This window comes from Octopus sinensis, linkage group LG24, assembly GCF_006345805.1.
Source record: "Octopus sinensis linkage group LG24, ASM634580v1, whole genome shotgun sequence".
NCBI classification, from domain to species: domain Eukaryota; kingdom Metazoa; phylum Mollusca; class Cephalopoda; order Octopoda; family Octopodidae; genus Octopus; species Octopus sinensis.
The window spans coordinates 4,027,145-4,048,598 of NC_043020.1; the positions used below are offsets into that span (position 1 = coordinate 4,027,145).

At 39.3% G+C, this 21,454-nt stretch overlaps 1 protein-coding gene across 4 annotated transcripts in view; it reads left to right on the forward strand.

Moving 5' to 3' along the window:
- Positions 1 to 4,830: 4,830 nt before the first annotated feature.
- The window catches only part of LOC115223888 (probable ATP-dependent RNA helicase DDX43), a 28,949-nt gene continuing 12,325 nt past the window's right edge, over positions 4,831 to 21,454 (forward strand). The window contains exons 1-14 of one of the 4 annotated variants that reach the window (XM_029794603.2): positions 4,831 to 5,679; positions 7,926 to 7,981; positions 9,726 to 9,834; positions 10,510 to 10,572; positions 10,672 to 10,734; positions 12,148 to 12,195; positions 12,882 to 12,935; positions 14,680 to 14,736; positions 15,905 to 16,312; positions 17,457 to 17,538; positions 18,796 to 18,896; positions 19,730 to 19,785; positions 21,079 to 21,132; positions 21,360 to 21,424. In XM_029794603.2, coding sequence (XP_029650463.1) covers positions 5,622 to 5,679; positions 7,926 to 7,981; positions 9,726 to 9,834; positions 10,510 to 10,572; positions 10,672 to 10,734; positions 12,148 to 12,195; positions 12,882 to 12,935; positions 14,680 to 14,736; positions 15,905 to 16,312; positions 17,457 to 17,538; positions 18,796 to 18,896; positions 19,730 to 19,785; positions 21,079 to 21,132; positions 21,360 to 21,424 — 1,274 coding nt within the window. In that variant the 5' untranslated portion in view covers positions 4,831 to 5,621. The remainder of the gene's footprint in view (positions 5,680 to 7,925; positions 7,982 to 9,725; positions 9,835 to 10,509; positions 10,573 to 10,671; positions 10,735 to 12,147; positions 12,196 to 12,881; positions 12,936 to 14,679; positions 14,737 to 15,904; positions 16,313 to 17,456; positions 17,539 to 18,795; positions 18,897 to 19,729; positions 19,786 to 21,078; positions 21,133 to 21,359; positions 21,425 to 21,454) is intronic. The other 3 variants (XM_029794604.2, XM_029794605.2, XM_029794606.2) reach the window with 3 other exon arrangements.

Below are 21,454 nucleotides of genomic sequence, written 5' to 3' on the forward strand. Positions count from 1 at the left end.
GGGCAGCTACGTGAATGAGTCTGATAGATGTGGGAGTGAATGAGAGGGAGTGAATGAGAGGAAAAATTATACAAATGAATATATCTACTCAGCTGAACAAGTTGTCAATTAATTTAAGGAATAGTCTACCTGTGGGTGTTAATGTGTTTAAGGAGAAGCGGGTGATGGAGATAATCTCCTATTGCTTACCTTTATAGTGAGGTTTTTCCACTGAAGAGGTCTTAGGCCAACAGGTTTTGGGGTCTGACAATAAGCCATAAAGCTAAACCCTTTATGGACGGGAAACCCAGGGTAATCCCATAAACCAACCTTCCCCATTAAATATATATATATATATAAGTTCAGTAAAATTTAGATATGGTACTTAAGTTAAAGGCACCAGAAATTGGGGTGATTACAATCAAAATAAGCAACAAGGATATCCAGAGGTAATGCAGTACGATCGTTTCATGCGACTCCATTTAATTAAACAATGCAAATATTACATCAGTTTTAAAATGTAGAGCAATCTTCAGCTGCATAAAAATATAGAATTTAGTTAAATTCAAAGGATTCATTTGTACAGTTATTCTATTAACCAAAATCACAAAGAGGGTAAGTAGATAGACAAAGAAGAAGTTTCATCAACAACATCATAGTTGTAACTGATATTTTTTCACGGGGAAGACACTGCTTATCATTAATTTTACTTTGATGTTTAGATTTATTACTGCTGGGGAGGGGGGGATTTTATTGACTAGTTTATTAAGTCTAATGGAAAACTAGAATCTATCTTTTATGGATAGAGTGAAAAAGACAGTTTAAGTGGCACAATCAAGATCCCTTTGAAGTAGAAACCATTTGGGTCCAGTAGAATATATTTCAGCCAAAATTTGCAGACTAAAGCTGATGGGGGAAGGGAGAGTAAAACTTATAATACTTAACTATTTGACAGCCATGAACCCAATGATATTTTGAAATACATAGGTACATTTTAGAGAGTTTTTTTCTCAAAAAATCAGAATAATTCCTCAATTTACAATATCTGTACACTACTTCAAACACTCTATACATACATACAGACAGACAGAATTATTAGTGAGGGATTAGTAATCCGGTCAAAGTACTCCACACATCTGGCTTACAATATTGTTTAGATTTGTAAAGAACTCTGAGCATTCTTATTTCAGTGTCAGAGGTTAGTTTAACAACATTCTGTATTGTAAATCTGTGGTTGTGTTCCAGTGAAACTGGTTTTTACACCCAGTCATATATAAAACAATGTATAAATAATGGTCATTATATAGTTTTCCTTTGATGGAGTAAATCAGGCTTGCAGCTGTTTCCAGTAATTATTATAGGTACATTACTGATAGGTTATCTCAAGTGGTCTATTGATCAGCTAAGAAAAGTTGAACAACTTAAATTAATTTTTAGGTCGTTTTTTTTAATTAATTGTTTTGGCTGTTCAATTTTTCTCAACTGATCAATAGACCAATTGTGTAAACCTATTAATCACTGCGAATAACTGTAAACCTAATTTACTCCATTAAAGGAAAAAATATGAAATGACCATTATTTCTACCTTGTCTCATATATTTCATCATCATCATCATTGTTTAACATTCGTTTTCTATGCTGGCATGGGTGGGACTGTTTGACTGAGGTCTAGAAAGCCAGCTGCTGCACAAGGCTCTAATCTGATCTGGTCATGTTTCTACAGCTGGAATCCCTTCCTAATGACAACGATTCTGAGAGTGTAGTGGATGCTTTTTATGTGCCATCGGCATGGGAGCCAGTCAAACGACCCTTGCATCGATCACTTTTTGATAGTGCTTTTCATTTGCCACTGGTATGTGAACCAGTCAGGGGGCACTGGCATTGACCACGTTTTGATGATGCATTTTATGTGCCACCAACATGGAAGCCAGCCAGGCAGCACTGGCCACAGCTACGATATTGGTTTTACTCAACTCAACAAGTCTTCTCAAGCATATCATATCGCCCAACGCATCAAGTGTGCTTTTTAATGGCCAGACATGCAACTCTGGCAGTGATCTCCCTTTAGAGGTCTCGGTCTCCTGTCATTGCCTCTGTGAGGCCCAACATTTCAAGGTCATGCTTCACCACCTCATTCCATGTCTTCCTGGGTCTACCTCTTCCACAGGTTCCTTCCACAATTACGGTGTGGAACTTCCTCACACAGCTATCCTCATCCATACATAAGACATGAACATACCAGCGCAGTTGACTCTCTTGCACACCACATTTGATGCTTCTTATGTCCAACTTTTCTCTCAGGACACTCACACTCTATCGTGTATGCACACTGACATTACACATCTAGAGGATCACACTAGCTTCATTTCTTTCAAGTCTACACATGTCTTCAGCAGTCATGGCCCATGTTTCACTGCTGCGTAGCATGGCAGTTCACACACATGCATCATACAGTCTACTTTTCACCCTGAGCAAGAGGCCCTTAGTTGCCAGCAGAGGTAAGAGATCCCTGAACTTTGCCCAGGCTATTTGTATTCTAGCCGCTACACTCTCAAAGCAACCACCCCCACTACAGTCTTGGTCACCTAGGTAGCAGAAGCTATCAACTACTTCTAATTTTTCCTCCTGGCATTTAATGAATTCAGTTTTCTGTACATCTTCAGTGTTTATTGTCTCTGTGCATCTGCTGTACACAATCTTCCCGGTTAACCTTCCTTTGATATTACTGCACCTTTTATGTGTCCATAGCTTACACCAGGTTCATCTTATGGAATTTCTATCCACACCTTTTCTACAGATTGAGCAGGGCTATCTACCTGAAGGGGTTTGTGATTTGTCAGCTTTTCTACTTACTAAGAGCTTGGTTATTTCTCGGTTAACCCTAAGGCCCTTTGATTCTAGACCTTGCTTCCACACCCTAAACTTCATTTCTAGTTCTATGACTCAGCTATTAGAAGAGCTCCCAGGGTCAGTCTGTCTTGAATCCCTCTGTTATTGCCTGGAGGACTATGATGAATACGCAGGGGCTGAGGACTGATCCTTGGTGAACCCCCTACTTCTACCTGGAATTCTTCACTATACTTGTTGCACATCTTCACCTTACTGACAGCATCTCTGTACAGGGCTTGTACAGCTCTTACCAACCACTTGTCTATCCCTAATTTCTGCATTGACCACCAGACAAGGGATCAGGAGACTCTGTCAAAGGCTTTCTCCAAGTCAGCAAAAGCCAAATACAGAGGTTTATCTTTGGCTAGGTATTTCTCCTGCAGATGCTTTCATTCTCCACATTCAGCAGTCTTTCAGAATGGCATCTCCAAGCCTCTTCCTCTGCAGAATCATTAAACGCAAAGGTACCATCATCCATGCAGACACATTTCTCTCCTATGATATCACAATTTTCTCTCACACACTGTCTTTCAATCAGAAATACTTCAGTTCTTTGGTCCCCACTTTGCTGAACATTAGCAAACTTCTCTGCTACTCCTTTCACTATATGTTTCCTAGCTTCCCTTCTGGATTTCTGATACAGTCCCCTACTATCCCCACTCTTCCAAGACTGTTTCTTTGCTAATGGCCCTATCTACAGTATTGTTTCACCACCATGTTACCCTAGGTCTGGAAGGGACTTTGCATCAGCCACAGATTTGGTCTGTGGTGCTCAGCAAGCTGTCTCGCAGGAATTCCCAGCTGCCTTCTATGTCACAGGACTGTAGCTTCTCCTCCTTATCATCAAATTTCTCAGTAAAGATATCCCTAAATCTCTGACCTGTGAAGGGTTCTTAAGCTTCCAAGTTCTTCTTTTCCAGATTGGTCTGCTTTTTGGCATCCTTCCGGCCTCGAGTCTAAAGTCACTAGTGGCTAGTCTATGCTGTGGGGTACATTCTTCACCAGGGAGGGTCTTTGTATTGAAGAGCAGCCATGCATCCCGCTGTCTGGTGAGAATAAAATCAATCTGGCTAGCAGAGTCACCTGATCGATAAGTTGGTGTTGCAGATTAATAAGTTATTTGCATTGCAGAACTCCAGGAACTTAGTTCCCTCTTCATTTCGGGAACCAATTCTATGGCACCATGTACACCATGGAAGATACCAGGGCACGTAAAAAGCACCCAGCAGTAGAAACCTTGCCAAATCAGATTGGAGCCTGGTGCACCCCACTGGCTTGCCAGTTCTCAGTCAAACCGTCCAACCCATGCCAGCATGGAAAGTGGTCGTTAAATGACAACAATGATATACATATATATATATATATATATGTATATACGTTCTACTATTTTTAAAGAAATCTCAAGAATCACTTAAAAAACTTAATAAACTTCAAAAACCCTGAAAGAATTTTTTCTAAGACAACTCAAAAAACCTCAAAAAATTTCAAAAATTTTATCCATGTTATTCTTGAAAAGTTTCAGAGTTTGGGGTTTTAAAGCTTTAAAAGTTTCAAAGTTAGAAAAGTTTAAAAATTTGAAAATTTCAAAAGTTCATGGAGAGACAGACAGACAAATAGATAGATAGATATGTATGTATAGATAGATAGATAGATAGATAGAACCTACAAGTTGCGTGTAATCTGTAGATAGCCTCGTTGATAGAATTTTCTAGAAAAAATTTCCCCCTGTCTTGGTAACTCCTTTTAATTTATTCAATCAGTGTATTTCCTCCTCCTCCTCCTCCTTGACTTTCCTTATCTCCTCCCCTTCTAACGGTGTCTCTGCCCTGTTGTCTAAGAAAAGGATCTCAAGATGTGTGGTGACAATAAGGGAGATAACTCAGAAGTCTTTTTCCTCCCCTTCCTCTTCTTGCTGCCATTACCCCTCTCTATTATACGCATTGTCCCTCCTACCACGGCGCTATCCTATATAAACCGGTGAAGAGCGCCATGTCAGGAAACGTCTGAACACCGCCGCATCCTGCAACACTTCACAGAATCGCAGATTTATTATTTGTCATAGTTGTTTTATCAGTTAGGTGGGGGTAGATCCCCTAATTAACTCCAGACGCTTATTACTTGTATTAACAGAGATGCAAATGCATGTCTCTAGGTTCATAGAAACACATTTTGTTTTTCCTTCCGGTTTAAGAGATTAACGAAGGACGGCGACTGTTGTCCCTTTGAAACGGAGATGAGCAGAACCTAGACCCTCACATCAGAACCTAGACTCTCACATCAGAACCTAGACCCTCACAGCAGAACCTAAGACCCTCACATCAGAATATAAGACACTCACATCTTACCGATAGACTTACCCATTGGTGAAACCATATTTAACCCGACGGCACTTTTAATATCGATCAATATAGACCTATTGATATATAGGTAGATAGATATACACATACAGATATATAAGCATACATATATATATATATATATGTGTGTGTATATATATATATATAAACATATATATATACAAACATCTGTGTGTATATAACTGCCGTTTGGATTCCAACACATTGTATACAACCCTTTTTTTTATGTCTACCAAGAGGACCTAGAGATATATTTTAAACATCATTAGTGTATAATAACAATTTTCAAACTTCTAAAACACCACCTGTAATAATATATACAACACCATATACATACATGTGAATATTTATTTCTACACACATATATAACATACAAAATAGTGTAAAGACCTCAAAATGCCTTCTGACTCTTATAGTTTTATGGTTCCATCTTCCAAAGTTGGTCGAATAATTGGTAAGTTTTAAAGTTTTCTGCTTTTTTTCTCTCCTGAAATCATTTTGTTGAAGTATTTTAACGATTTTCCTCTTTTTAGCCTCAAAAACTCTGCACGTGGCTAAATAAATAACCGATATTCTAACAAGTTGGCTTTTTTTTCTTTCTCCCTAGCAACCTCTGCTCAAACCGTTTTGTTTTACCCATTTTAGAAACAACAGCCAAATTTTCCTCAATTCACCATCTGCCGTTCTCAGTAAAGAAGTTATATTCTTATTAAACTTTTCTTCCAGTGGTCACGGTCAGAATGTCTCAAATCCTGAATATCTCCTGTGATTGATATTCTTCAGGCAGATTCACTCTAACAACACACACACACACACACGTGTGTGGGTCAATATATTTGTGCCCGCCGACTATTTGTTTTCAACATTAAATTCCAATTTAATCATCTGAAACCTATCTAGAATCTCGTTAAAAAAAAATAATTTTTCTGAGTGGGTGGCACTCTCTGTCATCTATATGTATACATATATATATATATATGTATATATGTATATATATGTATATATATATATATACAGAATGGTTAAGAGAGAGTGTGTGTGTGTGTGGAAACCGAATGGTCAAGTTGTGGTCGCTTGGCCCGAAATTCCATTTGATGTTGGCTTCAAACTATTTCACAAAATCCCGGAAAGCACAACTTGACCTGACCTGACTAACAAACTAAAAGAGGAGGAATTAAATGTTTGTAAAATCGGTTTCTAACCCGATTCTTTCCAGTTCTGTTTATCAACAAACTCCGTGCTGAGGATTTTTCTTCTTCCTTTATTAACCAACATTTCTAAAAGTCAGAAGAATCGGGTTGCAATAATATGTGGCATAAATAATGCCAAGAAATTCGATCAGGGTCCACAGGAGAATTTTGTTTTCTGAAAAAAAAATGAACTCTTTGTGCATGAAAGATCTTTGAAATTCTTGTGTATTTTGTTTGCGTTTATTATTTTTTTTCTTTTTTCATTCGTTACAAATGTTGACACAGGATGGCCTTGTGGTTAAGATAAAAGTTCGCTTCGCAACCACGTTGTTTTGAGTTCAGTCCCACTGCGCAGCACCTTGCCAAGTGTCTATAGCAATGGTTCCCAGCCTTTTCACTACCAAGGACCCCTTTTATTTGAATGAGTTTTCCCACGGACCCCTTTTAGTATGCTTATCCTTATGTGTGTGTGTGTGTGTATATATATATATATGTGGAGGCGCAATGGCCCAGTGGTTAGGGCAGCGGACTCGCGGTCATAGGATCGCGGTTTCGATTCCCAGACCGGGCGTTGTGAGTGTTTATTGAGCGAAAACACCTAAAGCTCCACGAGGCTCCGGCAGGGGATGGTGGTGATCCCTGCTGTACTCTTTCACCACAACTTTCTCTCACTCTTACTTCCTGTATTACAAAGGGCCGGCTGTGTCACGCTGAATATCCCCGAGAACTACGTTAAGGGTACACGTGTGTGTGGAGTGCTCAGCCACTTACACGTTAATTTCACGAGCAGGCTGTTCCATTGATTCGGATCAACCGGAACCCTCGTCGTCGTAACCGACGGAGTGCTTCCCATATATATATATATATATATATAAAATTTTGCACGGACCCCCCCCCCCCCAGTATTATTGCCTTTTCGGACCACTGGTTAATGCCTTGTGAGTGAATTTTAACCAGAAAATGTTATAGAAGACCGTTTCATGACTTGTATCTTCACCCGGAAACAAAAAAAAAATAATAACCAGCTTGGTGGGTGTCAACAAGTCAGGGTTGAAAAAAAACATATATATTGGATATATATTGATTCTTTTTTTTACGGAATCCCGCGTTTTTGGTTATGGAGGTCCGATTCTGAAAAAAAAAATTTTTCAAAATTTCACCCCACCCCGCCTTATATACCCTCAGGCCCTCAAGCAGGCTATCCACATGCTAGAAATAACTGCCAAATCTCACAAAACTGCGATAACAAAGACATTTTGAAAATGCGATTTTTGACAGACTTGTTGCTGATCGTACCTGAGAAATTGCGTTAAGGGACATCTAAAAAATCAAAAGTCACAAATAATAAAAAATAAATTGCTGTGTCCTGATCTGAAGTTGCTTCACTCATCTTCATCCACCCTGTATTTGGCTCATGGACCTGGGAGCCAGGGGGGGGGGGGGGTGATTATTCATAAAACTCAGGTCAATTCTCCCATATTTACCACATTCTATTTTCTGTTGTTTTCAGGTAAAAAGGGTTCAAAAATTCGAGAATTACAGCAAGACACCAGAACACGTATTATAGTAAGATTTTTTGTGTTGTTTTGATATTTCTTTTTCTGACCTTACTGATTATGTTTTTCGATTATTTTGTAAACGATCAACAATTTTAAAAATAATCTTTTAAGGGGATGTTTTTGGAGCATAACAGCAAAATATTCTTATAAATTTATGATAGAAGATTCTAATATATGAATTTAAAATACATAATCACACACACACACACACACACACACATTGTGAACCTTTTAAAATGAGTCTTTGTATCATAGAACCAGTGCTGGTGCTGGATGGGTTGGTAGCAAAAAGGATGAAGTTAGAGTTGTGGCATTTTATGAAGCAGCATCCTCGTCATCAGTGGCTTTGGGCAGCTGCTCTTAAACTAACTTCAGTTATTAACAGTTTGTTCACAATTTTTCCCAAATTCTCAACTCAATGTTTTAACAGCAACCACTGGGATTTTAGTTTTAATGAGAATTTTTGTGAGGAAGAAACACTGACCCAGTTGATTAGAGATAAATGGTTTCAAGATCAAATCTAGTCTGGTGCTATGTTCATTTCTCAGAATAAACCAGCTGGTGATCAAGCAAAATGAAATATTGTATAGATGTGAATATTAACATGCAAGGATAGAGGTTTGTTCTGAAAGGGTCATTGTCAGAAGGGTTTCAGGGTACTATTTAAGAAGAGTGGTCCCGGTGCGTGCACTCGTGTATTCACGCATCCATGCTAGCTGGTCAGGACTAGTCGATCCTACGTCTACCTAGCAAAGTAAATAAAACAGAAAATAAATAATTTTTTTTTTAAGCAAAGCACAAAGTAAGGATTGACTAGGTAGTGCAGATGTGTGAGTGTGCACACTGGGACCACTCTTCTTAAATAGTACCGGTTTCAGAACTCAGGTTTGTTGCAAATGTAGCAGTGACAAAAAGGGTGAATGTTGCTGAATTCTTTACTAATGAATTTGATGTGCATGGTCCTTAAAGTGCTGGGTAGAAGAATTCTACCAAGTTAGCAGAGGTTCTGTTAGCAAAGGACCAGCTGCAATTTTGAGCGGTTAAAAGATTTTGCAAACTGTGCAAAGATGTCTTTTATTGAAGGTGTTTATGAGTTGGTCCTTGTGAGGGTAGTTCAAATGATTGTTAGTGGTGGCTTTGGAAGCCCTCTTTTTGTCAGTTCTTGACTTCAGTATATGAAAGCATCCTCTCCATGTCAGTGATGTTAGGGTTTACCTCTCCTGTAAATACTTTGCCAAATAGCTCAGATCAAAGAGCAATGCTGTAGGAGTGAACCTCCCAATCACAAAACCAGGCTTCTTTCCTACATTCATTACGAACTGAATAAAGAAGACGTATTGTTGGTTGCAGGGGCCTTCATCAGTCAATGGACTCTGTATCTGTGCTTGTATGTGCAGACCTGGAGGTGGTTTCTTATGTGGAAGACCACTGCTTACCCTGTAACTTTCATCTGCTTCTGCATTGCTGTTGTTGTCCGAAGGAACAGTGATACAGCAGGAGCCAGTCGGGGATGATACTTGTGACATTACAAGTGTCGCTGTCATTATACCAAAATCCAGAACGAATACTGCTGGGGATCCTTTCCAACTCAAGTTTTCTGCCCTTCTCTGTTTTTACCTTAAATTTTGTGCTATTTAAACTGTTCGTGAGCTGGAACAAATATAGAGAAGTATGCTAGCCAACACGTTAATAACTTTGTCAATGAATTACTAGTCTTAAACAATTATTGACATGTCTGATTTCTGTTTCAGGTGAATAACTCTAACTCTGATCAAACAAATGTTGAGATTAGAGGCGACCAAAGAGATGTTGTGAGAGCCAAGGCCCTGATACAGCAAGTAATCGATGGAGACGAGCCTGGTAAGCACTGTGTCTGAGACTCACTGCACTGGATGTTGTGTGCAGGCATGAATGTGGTATGGAGTGGTAGTCTTGTGGTTTTGCTTTGGTTGCTATGGTGATGTGTGGTGCTGATGTCTTTAATGTTATAATTATGGTAGAACTGCAGGGTGGTTGGTGTTACGAAGGGCATTCGTCTGTAAAAACCATGCCAAAACGGACAGTCTTCTGCCTGGCCAACATGGAAGGCAAATGTTAAACGATGGTGGTGATGTGACGTGGTTGTAGTGTGAAATGCTGAGAGGACTCCCATCGATTATTATGGAAATTGGTGAGTCTGCTATGGAGAAGCAGCAAACAACCTCCAATGGCATGGCAGAAGTTGGTATGATGCGAATGATCTTTGAGAATTGTGTTATGGGATGTCCTTAACCCAAGATTAGGTCAGATCAATAGACCTATGGTCAAAGACATTACACCTGTGACCATGCTTCTTTTTTATAGCTGTTGTTTCCAGCTGGTTGAGTGACCATGTAAAGACTTCTACGAAAGGTGATGTGAGAGATGTTCACAGGTGGTAGTCAAATGTGGATATCACCTTGGATGTGTGGTGAGTTGGGTAAGCTGTGTGCATATCTGTAAGTGTTAGTTATATTGTGACCAGTTTTTGATTCTAGTATATCTATTTGTTTTCAGCTGAATATCAGAATCGTAGTTACCAGAATAGATTACGGAATAAAGAGAATTTGGAAAACTCTCGTAAGTATTAATGAATGTGGTGGGATGGGTCTCTAGTCTCCTCTTTCCATCTCCCATCCTTGCTTTCTCTTATCTACCATTTCTTTCTCATCTTAACAGACCAGAAGTGCTACAATTGTGGTAAAAATGGTCATATATCCAGAAACTGTGATCAAGATCCAGGTAAGAAATTTTTTCAAAGGGTTTATGGTGGTTTTGTTTTTGGCACAACACTTCTGGTATTGGGCTTCTTGCTTAGGAATTAAGTCTATCTCAAGCTTTTATAGTGTCCTTAGCAGCAGGACACCATCTTGCTTTTATACATATATATATATATATATATGTATATATATATATAGTTTTTTTTTCTTCTATGCTTGCTTGGGTGGCTTTATTTTAGTTATTTAAACTTTGGACAAAACAGCACAATGGGGTGAACTTAATTTTGTGTTGAGGACTTTTCACTTCCTTGTGTGTCTCATCTAAAATAATCAAAAGTGTACTTGGAGTATTGTAATGTGTTTACAAACACTTTGTCATCTGACTCTCACCAAGTGTGATGTCAAGTTGCTTTGAGTGCTACTACCAGTGCAATTTGTTACATAGTTGATGACTAGAACAATACCCACCCTCAGTGGGACAAAACTAAGGCCTGTTAAAAAAGGATGAATGAACCCTGCATAGGATCTCCAATGATTTCAGTTGAAATATTCAAGTTGGTGAAATAAAACCTCTTAAAGAGTGATAGGCCCTTAATTCTTAACAGAATCATGTCTTGGAGAGAGAGTTAGAAAGGGCCTACTTAGCAGTAGTGAAGGTGATCTGACAAAAAAAAAAAATTCTGAATTGAAACCCTGCTGTCCTGTTGGTCCCTTAACTTGACAAGGACTAAGGTGGAATACTGTGTCTTCCAAAATACAAGTCAAATTTTTCAGACCAAAATTTATAGCCAAAAAAGGTAGGTCCAAGATGACTTTGGAGGACCAAAGATTCCAAATGAAATGCAGCTGGGTTTGGAAAGATAGTGACAATGATTGAATGTTTATACTATATACTATGTTGACTTGTGTGCTAGAAAATATAGTACAATGACAGTTTGATGTGGTCTCTAGTTGTTTCATCTGTTTGCATCTAAAAATCTATTTGCATACAGTGTAAGCTCAGGATTACCTTATAAAAACTTATACAGGGCATTATCGTTTGGTAATGTCAATCTCTTGTGATTAATTTCAAGTTCTTTGAAGATTTTTGTGACACGCAAAGAGGCTGGGAGTATGCAGTTAAAACGTCACCCCTACATGACCTACAACTCAATAAAGCATGCCATTTATTGGCAGGTTTGAGGGCTGACCACGACATTCAAGAATAGCAAAATAGACTAAAAGAAATCAGAGGGGTGGTCACACTTGAAATGGAGTGGAGAGCTCTCATTAAGTTAGACCTAGCTACATGTGTGTGTGTTATGCTGGAATTATTGGTGTGTGCATGTGTGTTCTGTTGGGGCCAGTTTGTGAAACCAGAGCTGTTGATTCTGTATCAGTTTCAAGAACTGTGATATCTATGAAGTAACTTAAGGAAACATTTACCATTTTCTAGGAGACTGCAGTAATGCAATCAGAAATGGTCTATCATTGACAGGAACTGGTAAGGAACTTCAATTAATGGAACATTTCTTTCTTTTCTTCTTCACTTCTCGTTACAATAACCCCTAAAGATTTTCTCTATTTGTAGAATGGTTGATCACTGTGCTGCATTTCAGTTGATTGTTCTGCTGCATTTTTAGCTAATTAGTAGTGTGCTAGATTTAGCTAATTATCATGCTGCATTCTTCTATTTTAATTGTAAATTTGTCAAATTTATTTTATTTATTGTAAACTGCTGCTACAATTACTAACACAACTGCTTCATTCATACAACTTATTCTAACTGTAAACTTTGTCAGTGAGTTGACCTCTTCCCATATACAGTTTTGTGTAGTAGCTACTACTATTAAAACACTAAACTAACCTGTGTAATAGCTGCTGCAACTATTACTACTGCTGTTGTTGCTACTGAATAGTTTCTGTAATAACTTGTATTGTTAGTATGTAAAATACTTGTATGAAAGTAGTGTTATTAGCAATTCTGTTTGTTGATCCTGTATGATGCTAATAGTAGATTGTCTCTGTTGTATTACATATTATGATATTGTTTGTAATAAGCCTTGTGTATCAGTAGTATTATTACAATTTATATTAACCGGTTATGACAATGTTACAAGCTAATACTGTTTGTTTGTAGACCCTTTTATTATCAAGATTAAATGTTGATAAATGTTTCACGTTTTTCAGAACTGTGGGGTGACCCGAAGGCACAGGAATTTCAATGTTCAGTATATGGAACTGGTGAGAAGAACTCCAATTTCAGTGTTTCTATGTGATCTGTCTAGGAATTGTGTTTGCTGGCGACTGTGATATTGATCCGCTTTTGTAGCTACAATCACTGTTTGTGCTGCATTCCGTTTCACATGATACGGCTGCTGGCAACACTATAACAGTGTGTACTACTGTGTCTAGCGCATAGACATCACTGCATGATGGAAGCATTGCACTTGTGAATGCATAGCTTCAACATTGAGTGCCATAAAACCACCCATTTTGCCATTAACTGATTGAGGTCAGTGGGGAAATGTTTCACGTCATGCATCTGCCCGTTACAATAAGATTCCCATGAAAGTAATCCTTCTGTAATGCAGAAAATGGATGTATAACTGTGCTAACTTTTGAGTTGAGGGAGTCCTTATGTAGCTGTGCATCTTGCTAGAAATAAAGGTCTCTTTCCAATTATGCCTTAACATCTTTTAAAAAAAACCCCAAAAATATCAAATGTCCTTAAAATGAGTTTTGAGGATAGGTCTGCTATTTCGTGTCTGGGGTTAAACAGCAACCATTTGGCTACTTCTACAAACTTCTGTCAGTATTTTCATAGTTTGCATCTTGCACCAGTGCACTGGAGTGGCTACATCATCATCATCATCGTCGTCGTTTAACGTCCGATCTCCATGCTAGCATGGGTTGGACGGTTCGACCGGGGATCTGGGAAGCCAGAAGGCTGCCCCAGGCTCCGGTCTTATCTGGCAATGTTTCTACAGCTGGATGCCCTTCCTAACGCCAACCACTCCGTGAGTGTAGTGGGTGCTTTTTACGTGCCACCGGCTACCTCTACAGAAATTATCAATTGGATTTCTTTGTTCTCTTTGGCTTTCCAGAGTAAGTTCTGGAAATGTTGTCCTGAATGTCTAACGATTCTTCAGCTTCTCTAAATTTCATGGAGGTCAACTTTATCTCTCATCCTTTCACAGCTTGGAAGAAAAAAAAAGGTACCAATCCAGGCACTAAATTGGTGGGATTATCGGGGCACCCCATGAGGTACTAAATTGGTGGGATTATCAGAGCACCCCACAAGGTACTAAACTGGTGGGATTATCAGTGTACCCCACGAGGTGCCTCATGATATTTATTTGCTCATTTTCAGTTTGCTATTTATTGATAATTACTGTAAGATGACAGAATTGGCAACCAATTCCTTAATGGAATGTTGAGAGAGATTGATGTCCTATTTAGAGATTTTTTATATGTCAGACAGAGGGGAAGGGAAGTGTTCATTCGTTACAGGACCCCTGAAAGTGGATATCAGACCTGAATATTAAAAATACCCAAGGTCAAGGGGTTGGTGTTAAACCAAAACAACCACTCAGGTAGGCCCTGGTGAGATTTGAACTTGGGATACAAGAAATACTGCCATGTATTTGGTCTGAGGCTCCACCAACTTTGTCAATTTGCTGCTGACCTCTCTCTTCCCCATCTCAATTTCCTCCTGATATGGAGCAGTGCACTTAACTCTACTCACTTCTTGAGTTCAGCTTTTACTGCTTGGAAATAGATCCCAGATTTAATGTCTGAGCCACTCCCTCAGCTGAGCATTCATCCATTTAACATCTAATTAGTGTCTACCGAAAGCATTCATAGATTTTTGGGGGGTTTTTTTCTTTTCCTGCTAACACTACTACAATATAATTCTAAGGCCCTCCAATCTATTGTTGAATTTGTGTTCAGTCAAAATAATAATTGTTGTCCTGATCTTTTGTAGAAGATTGGAATCAGTCACAGCGCAGGGAATCACAACGGATTTCACAGAATGGAAATGGTGAGAGGTTTTCTTATTTCCCGACTGCCATTCCGGTGTGGTTAACCTGAGGAGTGTTTCGTATGGTTGTGGTAGAGAAGTTTGTTTCACAACTGAGTGGTTTCAAGTTCAATTACCCCGCTTGGCATTTTGGTCATGTTTTCTAACATAGCCTTCAGTTGACCAATGTTTTGTGAGTGGGAAATGGCAGGCAGGAATAGGGGCCTGCTGTATGTGTAGATATACTTGTGTGTGTGTGTGATACACTTATATGTAGGTAAATGTCTGAATATAGTATTCAGGGTTTGAACTCTCTGTGGAACTTTTAAATGTTTTATTGTATCCTTGGGTTGATCAATATTTTAAGAGGTTTGGGTAAACAGAAACTTCAAAGAACCCCTATTGGGTGTGTGGGTAGGTACTGGCACAGCTGTATGGTTGAGAAGTTAATTCCCAATCATGTAGTCTTGGGTTCCATCCCATTGCATGGCACCTTTGTCAGGTGTCTTGTACTATAGACCCCCAGCCAACCAAAACCATATCAGTGGATTTGGTGTGTGTGTGTTTAGCTCTGCAGTCACATGTATAAAAGTGCAGCAAGCAGTGTTGTTGTCTCTTGTCAACAAATCCTCCAGGTATCCCAAGCTGATCCCTTACTTGAAAATTAAGGATCAGGAAGGGCATCTGGCCGTATAACATTACCTCAGCATACACATCCAAACCCTGTTAAAATGAACAAGGGCCATGTATAAAGAAACTAGATTCCATCCTCTGTGAATTGATGATGCTGACAGCTGCTGCCTTCTGCAACTGTAGTTTGACCATTAGCGTTAATTCCAATATGGTTTGTCGTTGTCCATATCGGCAAATCTTCTGAAACACATTTGTTTCGGTTCCATACTCTTCTCTATATTTGATGATGTGGTCGGACAGGGATTGGCAAACCATTGGCTATCATAGTTGTTTAGCACTAGATCAACCCTGTTCCATAAGGATCGAAGACATTCTAATCATGACCATCTATATGGTTTTGCAAAGAGATCAAGATCACATTAAATTGGTCGATAGTAGAGTGTGATTTGAAGGAGATTTGGTTGTTATTTCTAGCAGCTTGACTGCTTATGTTGTTTCGTCACTGTCATAATAAGTCACCATCCTTATTTGCTGTTGTTGTTGTTGCTGTTTCCAGTTAATGAGAAAAAACTGATAATTGCAGATGAGGAGGATTGGGAGGCTGAAGCTGCCGAAGACCCCCAGCCTGTGTTTATGGCTGATCCAGATTCATTCCAGATGTTGAGCCTCGATGATGAGGAGGATGACCGACCAGCTCGAAGAGGAAGAGGCAGGGGTGGTGGTCGTAATCGGCAGCAACCAGCGGACCTTGGCCAGTGTCGCAGCATAAGGCCAGATTACTCTGGTGGCAGAGGGCCTGGTCGACAACGGGATTCCAAAAAGTCCTTGGAAGGGACCCTGATATGGGCCATGCAATCACGCAATCAAGAAGACGACGAAAACATTCCAGTAACGGAGTCAAAACCAGTAGATTTTGCAGAGATGCGCCGACTACAAGAGGAATATGATCGGCAAAAGTTTGAAGGTTTGTTTGCAAAACAATTTCTGGGGTTTTTTTTTTTTTTTATATAGTTTTGGTCAATGCCCTGACTGTGACCGTTCCACCTTTTTCTTTGTAGGATTCCAGACATTATCTAGATTACCCTTTCTTAAGACGGTAGAATGGAATTTGGTTGTTATTTGTAGCTGTTTGACTAAATACAAAGATTTTGCTGTTAGAAATTGTATGTGGAACTTGTTGGATATCTTTTAGTTGTTCTGAGAATTGATTCTTCCCAGACCCTTTCCGGTTCATTGGGTTGGCGGTGGGGAGGGGTTGATATTCCCAGGATTCTGTAACCAGGCCCATATGAAAAAGAATTAAAATCTCACTTGTGTGGTGTTTGACTGTAGGTGGAGGTGGTGGGGCAAGGAAGGAAGGATTGGCTTAGGATATCAGAGCCAAATGGGACGGGGGAGGTGGGGGGGGGGCTTGGTGTTTCAGGGTGTCGGATTAGAAGTTCACTAATCAAGCATAGGAGTGACTTTTTTGACAGAAGTGCATGACAATGAAGGGTGATTGCGCAGTAATGGGTTGTTTTGGGGAAGTTGCAATATCATGGCAGGGGAAGAAGGATCTGAGGAAATGGAAATGGAAGGGGCGGGAGGATGAGAACCTGAAGAATATTTGTGATTGTTGGAGGGGTTGTGGAATGGGGCAGGGATGGGCCTTGGTGGTGGTGGGGGGTTGAATAATTTACTGATTGGGGTGATTGGAAGGGATTAGCCCCTAGTCTTCATGGAATAGACATTTCTGCCATGACTATTCCATTTTTTTTTTTATGAAAGGTGTGTATCTGGAACTGGTAGATTTGTATTGACTCTGCTGAAGGTCATGGATTGGCAGAATGGCGAGCATGGGCCATGTTGTTCTTTCTGTTCTGCAAGGGCCTCAATTCCCATCCTGTCACCAGAAATGATAACTGTGGGAGCCTAATCTTTTTTGTTCAATCCAGTCACCCCCCCCCCACCTCATACTAATACTTCTAGGATTACAATATTTAACGTATTCTTTCCTTTTTTAGTTGGTAGGATGTGGTTTGAAGGCGATGTAGCTGTTATTTCTAGCATTATTGATGATGGCATTAGAGGTGGTGTTGATGTTGGTACAATTTCTTTTACCTTTGCAGGGTTACCACCAGTTGTGAAGAACTTTTACAAGGAACATTCTGATGTTGCAAACATGAGTGAGATGCAGGTTGCTGAGTTTAGGTATTGATTCCAATTGCTGTGGCCCCTTTTTTTTTTTTTTCTTTTCTTTGTTAGTGGTGGGAAGAAGGAGGGCAGTCCCCAGGACAACTTAGGGTGATGAAACAAGAGACTTGGTTTGAATGCTTGCAAGGGACTGGGCTTATGGGGCTACCAGTTCTTGGCCCTTGAATTGGTAGAGAACACTTACCAGCATTGTCTTTTAATGAAATTGAACCCTGAATCACCTGATTGCAAATCAAATTCCTTAACATGGTTTTGCTTGTGTAAATTGTGTGACGAGTTTTATGTCCTGCTTCTCCCTGCCTGCATGGGTTGGCTGAGACTTAGGGTATTATTTTTAGTCTTGGTTGCCAAATCCCTTTTCAAGTAAGGTTCGGTGTCCATCAGTGAAATTTTGGTCAGAAGCCATTGGTCAATGTAGGGTTCTGTTAGAAGACATAGTGAAGTTGTCATGCACTGGGATTGAACCAATTCCTTCATGGTTTCAAAACCTAACTTCTTAGCCACCCAACCATGCCTGACTTAGACTAGTAAAAGATTATACATAGTTGAATTTAAACCTTTATTGTATAATTTGTTAGACACATGATGAGTCATTCCATCCATGGCTGTCTTGTTTTTAAGATAGAGGATTCCTCTCTTTTACAGGATTCCTCTCTTTTACAGGTAAAGCGAGGTGAGAGATTTGGTTGCTATTATATATATATAATTGTTGTTTAGCAAAGAATTGAACCACCCTTGTCCTAAAACTGGCCTCTGTGTCACTACCCAGCACCTGTATGGTTACAGTGTTGAGGCTCTTCATTAGTAGAGGGTCAACACTCCTGGTTTTGTTGGCCTACCCCCGTCTCTTATGATCAAAGGAGTTTTTACTCTACCTCCTCTACACTATGCCTTTTTCAATAGGCTGTGATTTGTGACAGATTTAGCTATTTCTAGGATGTCAAGCAACTTTGTGGAAGCTGACTTTTTGGTTTGTAGTTGTGTGTGTATATATACATCTCCTTATGTGTGTGTTTATGTAGATACATTTTGTATGCACATGCATGAGGGTCTTTGAGAACCACCTCCTTTTGTCCAGGGTAGAACTTACCATGTATAAAAAACCTGTTGAACCTGAGTGATGGTGGCCATAGATGGAACAGATGTAAAAGCAATCCATTCTACACCTGTTTCAGCCAGTCAGCTGTGGCCATGCTGGGCTCACCCTATTTCTGACCTTGTTCCAATGTAAAAAATTGTTTTATTTGTTATTAGGAAGCTCAACAATGATATACAGATAATCAATCTGGCTGTGAATGATTCTGACAACATCCCTAATCCTGTGAGGACGTTCTACGAAGCTTTCCACAATGATGGTAACCCTTTTCTTTTCTAACATTCTAATGGCTCTTCTAGATCCATTAACACATCCATCCTGTTTTTAAGATAGATCATATAAATGTGTGTGTGTGTGTATCGTTGGTGATTTTTTTCCTCCGTCTTCCCTTCCTTGGATCTTTCCTTTTCCTATGTTTCTAACGTAGAGCTCCGCTCGAAACATTAAAACCTCCTTCTTTCTTTCCTTTCCTGAGCGTCCAATAACACTATACTTGTTCCATGTCGTTGTGTTGTTGTGTTTTCATGTTTGGATTAACTTTATATATATAATTGTTGTTTAGCAGAGAATTGAACCATCTTTGTCCTAAAACTGGCCTCCATAGAACTTACCATGTATAGAAAAACCTGTTGTCCCCTTTATAATATTGCCTTCCCCCATCAACACCTGCATGATCCTAGTGTTGTCAATGGAATATTTCTTTAGTCTGGGGTAAGGAATCAATATCTCTGACCTCTGTGGGGGTCCCTTCTCTCCTCCATGCTGGTAACAATGGCTAGATAAAAACTTTCTTTTAATGAGACAACTAAAATATCTGATGGAAAACTGGGTTGAGAGAGAGGAGCAGAAGTGAGGTCTGGTCTGAATCAGGCAAACTCCATTAAGGACATTCATTGCACCAAGTCTGCCACTTGAAGATACCCTAATAACCAGTTGTCACCCTTCTCTAAGAAAACCTCTGTCTCAGATTCACCAGACCTCACACACAAGCTACCAGATATATAAAAAACAAGTCTTTATTTGGGTACATCCTCCATACCTCTTCCACACAGTAATACCATGTGATCTAATGTTCCATTTTTAATTTTGCAGATGAAATATTGGAACAAATTCGAAGGCAAGGTTTTAAAAAACCATCCCCTATTCAGGTAAGGAGCACCTGTACATTTAATCATTGAACACCCACTTTTCCAATACTTGTATCAGTCAGAATTTGTTGTAGATTTCCCACAGCTGGATGCCCTTGCCATCACCAACTCTCCCTGTTTCTAAGCAAGGTAATATTTTCCCATGGAAGACCAGAAGCAAACGTTACTTATTGTATGACAGTCATGCTCACATACAACCATTATGTAAAGCCAAGACAGGGCAGGGTAAAAGATAAGGGGACACATTCATTTGGTCACATCAGTCTTGCCAGGTGTGTGAAAACGTGTTTGTGTTAATGAAATTCATTTTGTTAGCATGTGGTTATGGGTTCATTCTCAACTCAGGCAAGGCTCTTCTGTTCTAGCCTCAAATCAATCAATGAGGGAAATCAAACAGAAGAGATGGTCTGCAAGTCTGTCACGTGTGTGTGTGAATACTTTTTGTCTTGGTCTGACAGTATTTGGGCAGTGTTGATGTTTACTTCTGTAAACAATGTCTTGTTGCCCATTGGTTTAAAGGTGGCAAGACCAGTAGAATAAAAATACCCTATTTGGAAAACTGGCAACGTTTGATGACAGGAAGAGCATCTTAAAAGAATACTGCTTCAGTGAAGCCTCACTTGACTCATGCCAGCCGAGTAAAAGAAAATTGGATCTAAAAATGAAACAAAACTATCTGTGTAGATATATTCCATTCCCATGTTGTTGAGGTCACAGATATATACAATGTGTGTGTGTGTGTATATATATGATGGTCACTAAATGTGACCAGGGTGTTAGAAACATCTACTTTGCTAGAAATAAGAGCTAAAATAATCTAATACTGTAGTCAAAGCACATAATTGTAAAGATATATACTGACCGGGACTATAATCATCTAAAAACGTTTGAGGATTTCCTTATACTGATGTCAGTTTTGACAATCTCTGAAACTGACATCAGTGTGTGTGTATGCCTATGTATTATAAGTGTGCGACTATAATCTTTAAAACTATGCCCCACACTTCTGTAACGTAGCTTGTTTGATGCAATACACCCATAGTTTGGTTCGAGGTCACCCCTGATCAAGGTGACCTCTTATTAAACGTGTAACCATCTTCTCTGGGTACATTGTTGCAGTATGACCTAGAAAAATAAAAAGGACTGAGATTTTGCTGCTATTTCTAGCAGCTGTATTATTAACTGTGTAGGGGCTTTCTTGTAAGATTGTATCTGCAAATGGTTGTGTTGTATTGTCTGTTAGGTTTAATATTAAAGAGAATCTTTACCAGATTTTATTTTTTTTCCTTTTAGTGCCAAGCATGGCCAGTGCTTCTTCAGGGCAAAGATCTTATTGGTATTGCACAGGTAAGTTTCTGGATTGTGTTTTTTTTATTAATGTATTTATATTCCCTGAAATATTCCATTGAGTAGCAATGATACCCTCCAGGGAAGGGAATACTGAGAAAAGATTTCATTGAAAGTTTGTCGTAATATTTGTGATTTTAAAGGGATTCAAACAGTCTCACTTTGACACTGTTTTTCTTAGACTCTACCCACAAGAACCAATTCTCATTACTTTCTTTTTCTTTTAGACTGGAACTGGTAAGACACTAGCATTCTTACTGCCGGCATTAATCCATATTTGCGGACAACCTCTGTGAGTTCTTTTTTCTTCCCTCCATCACAT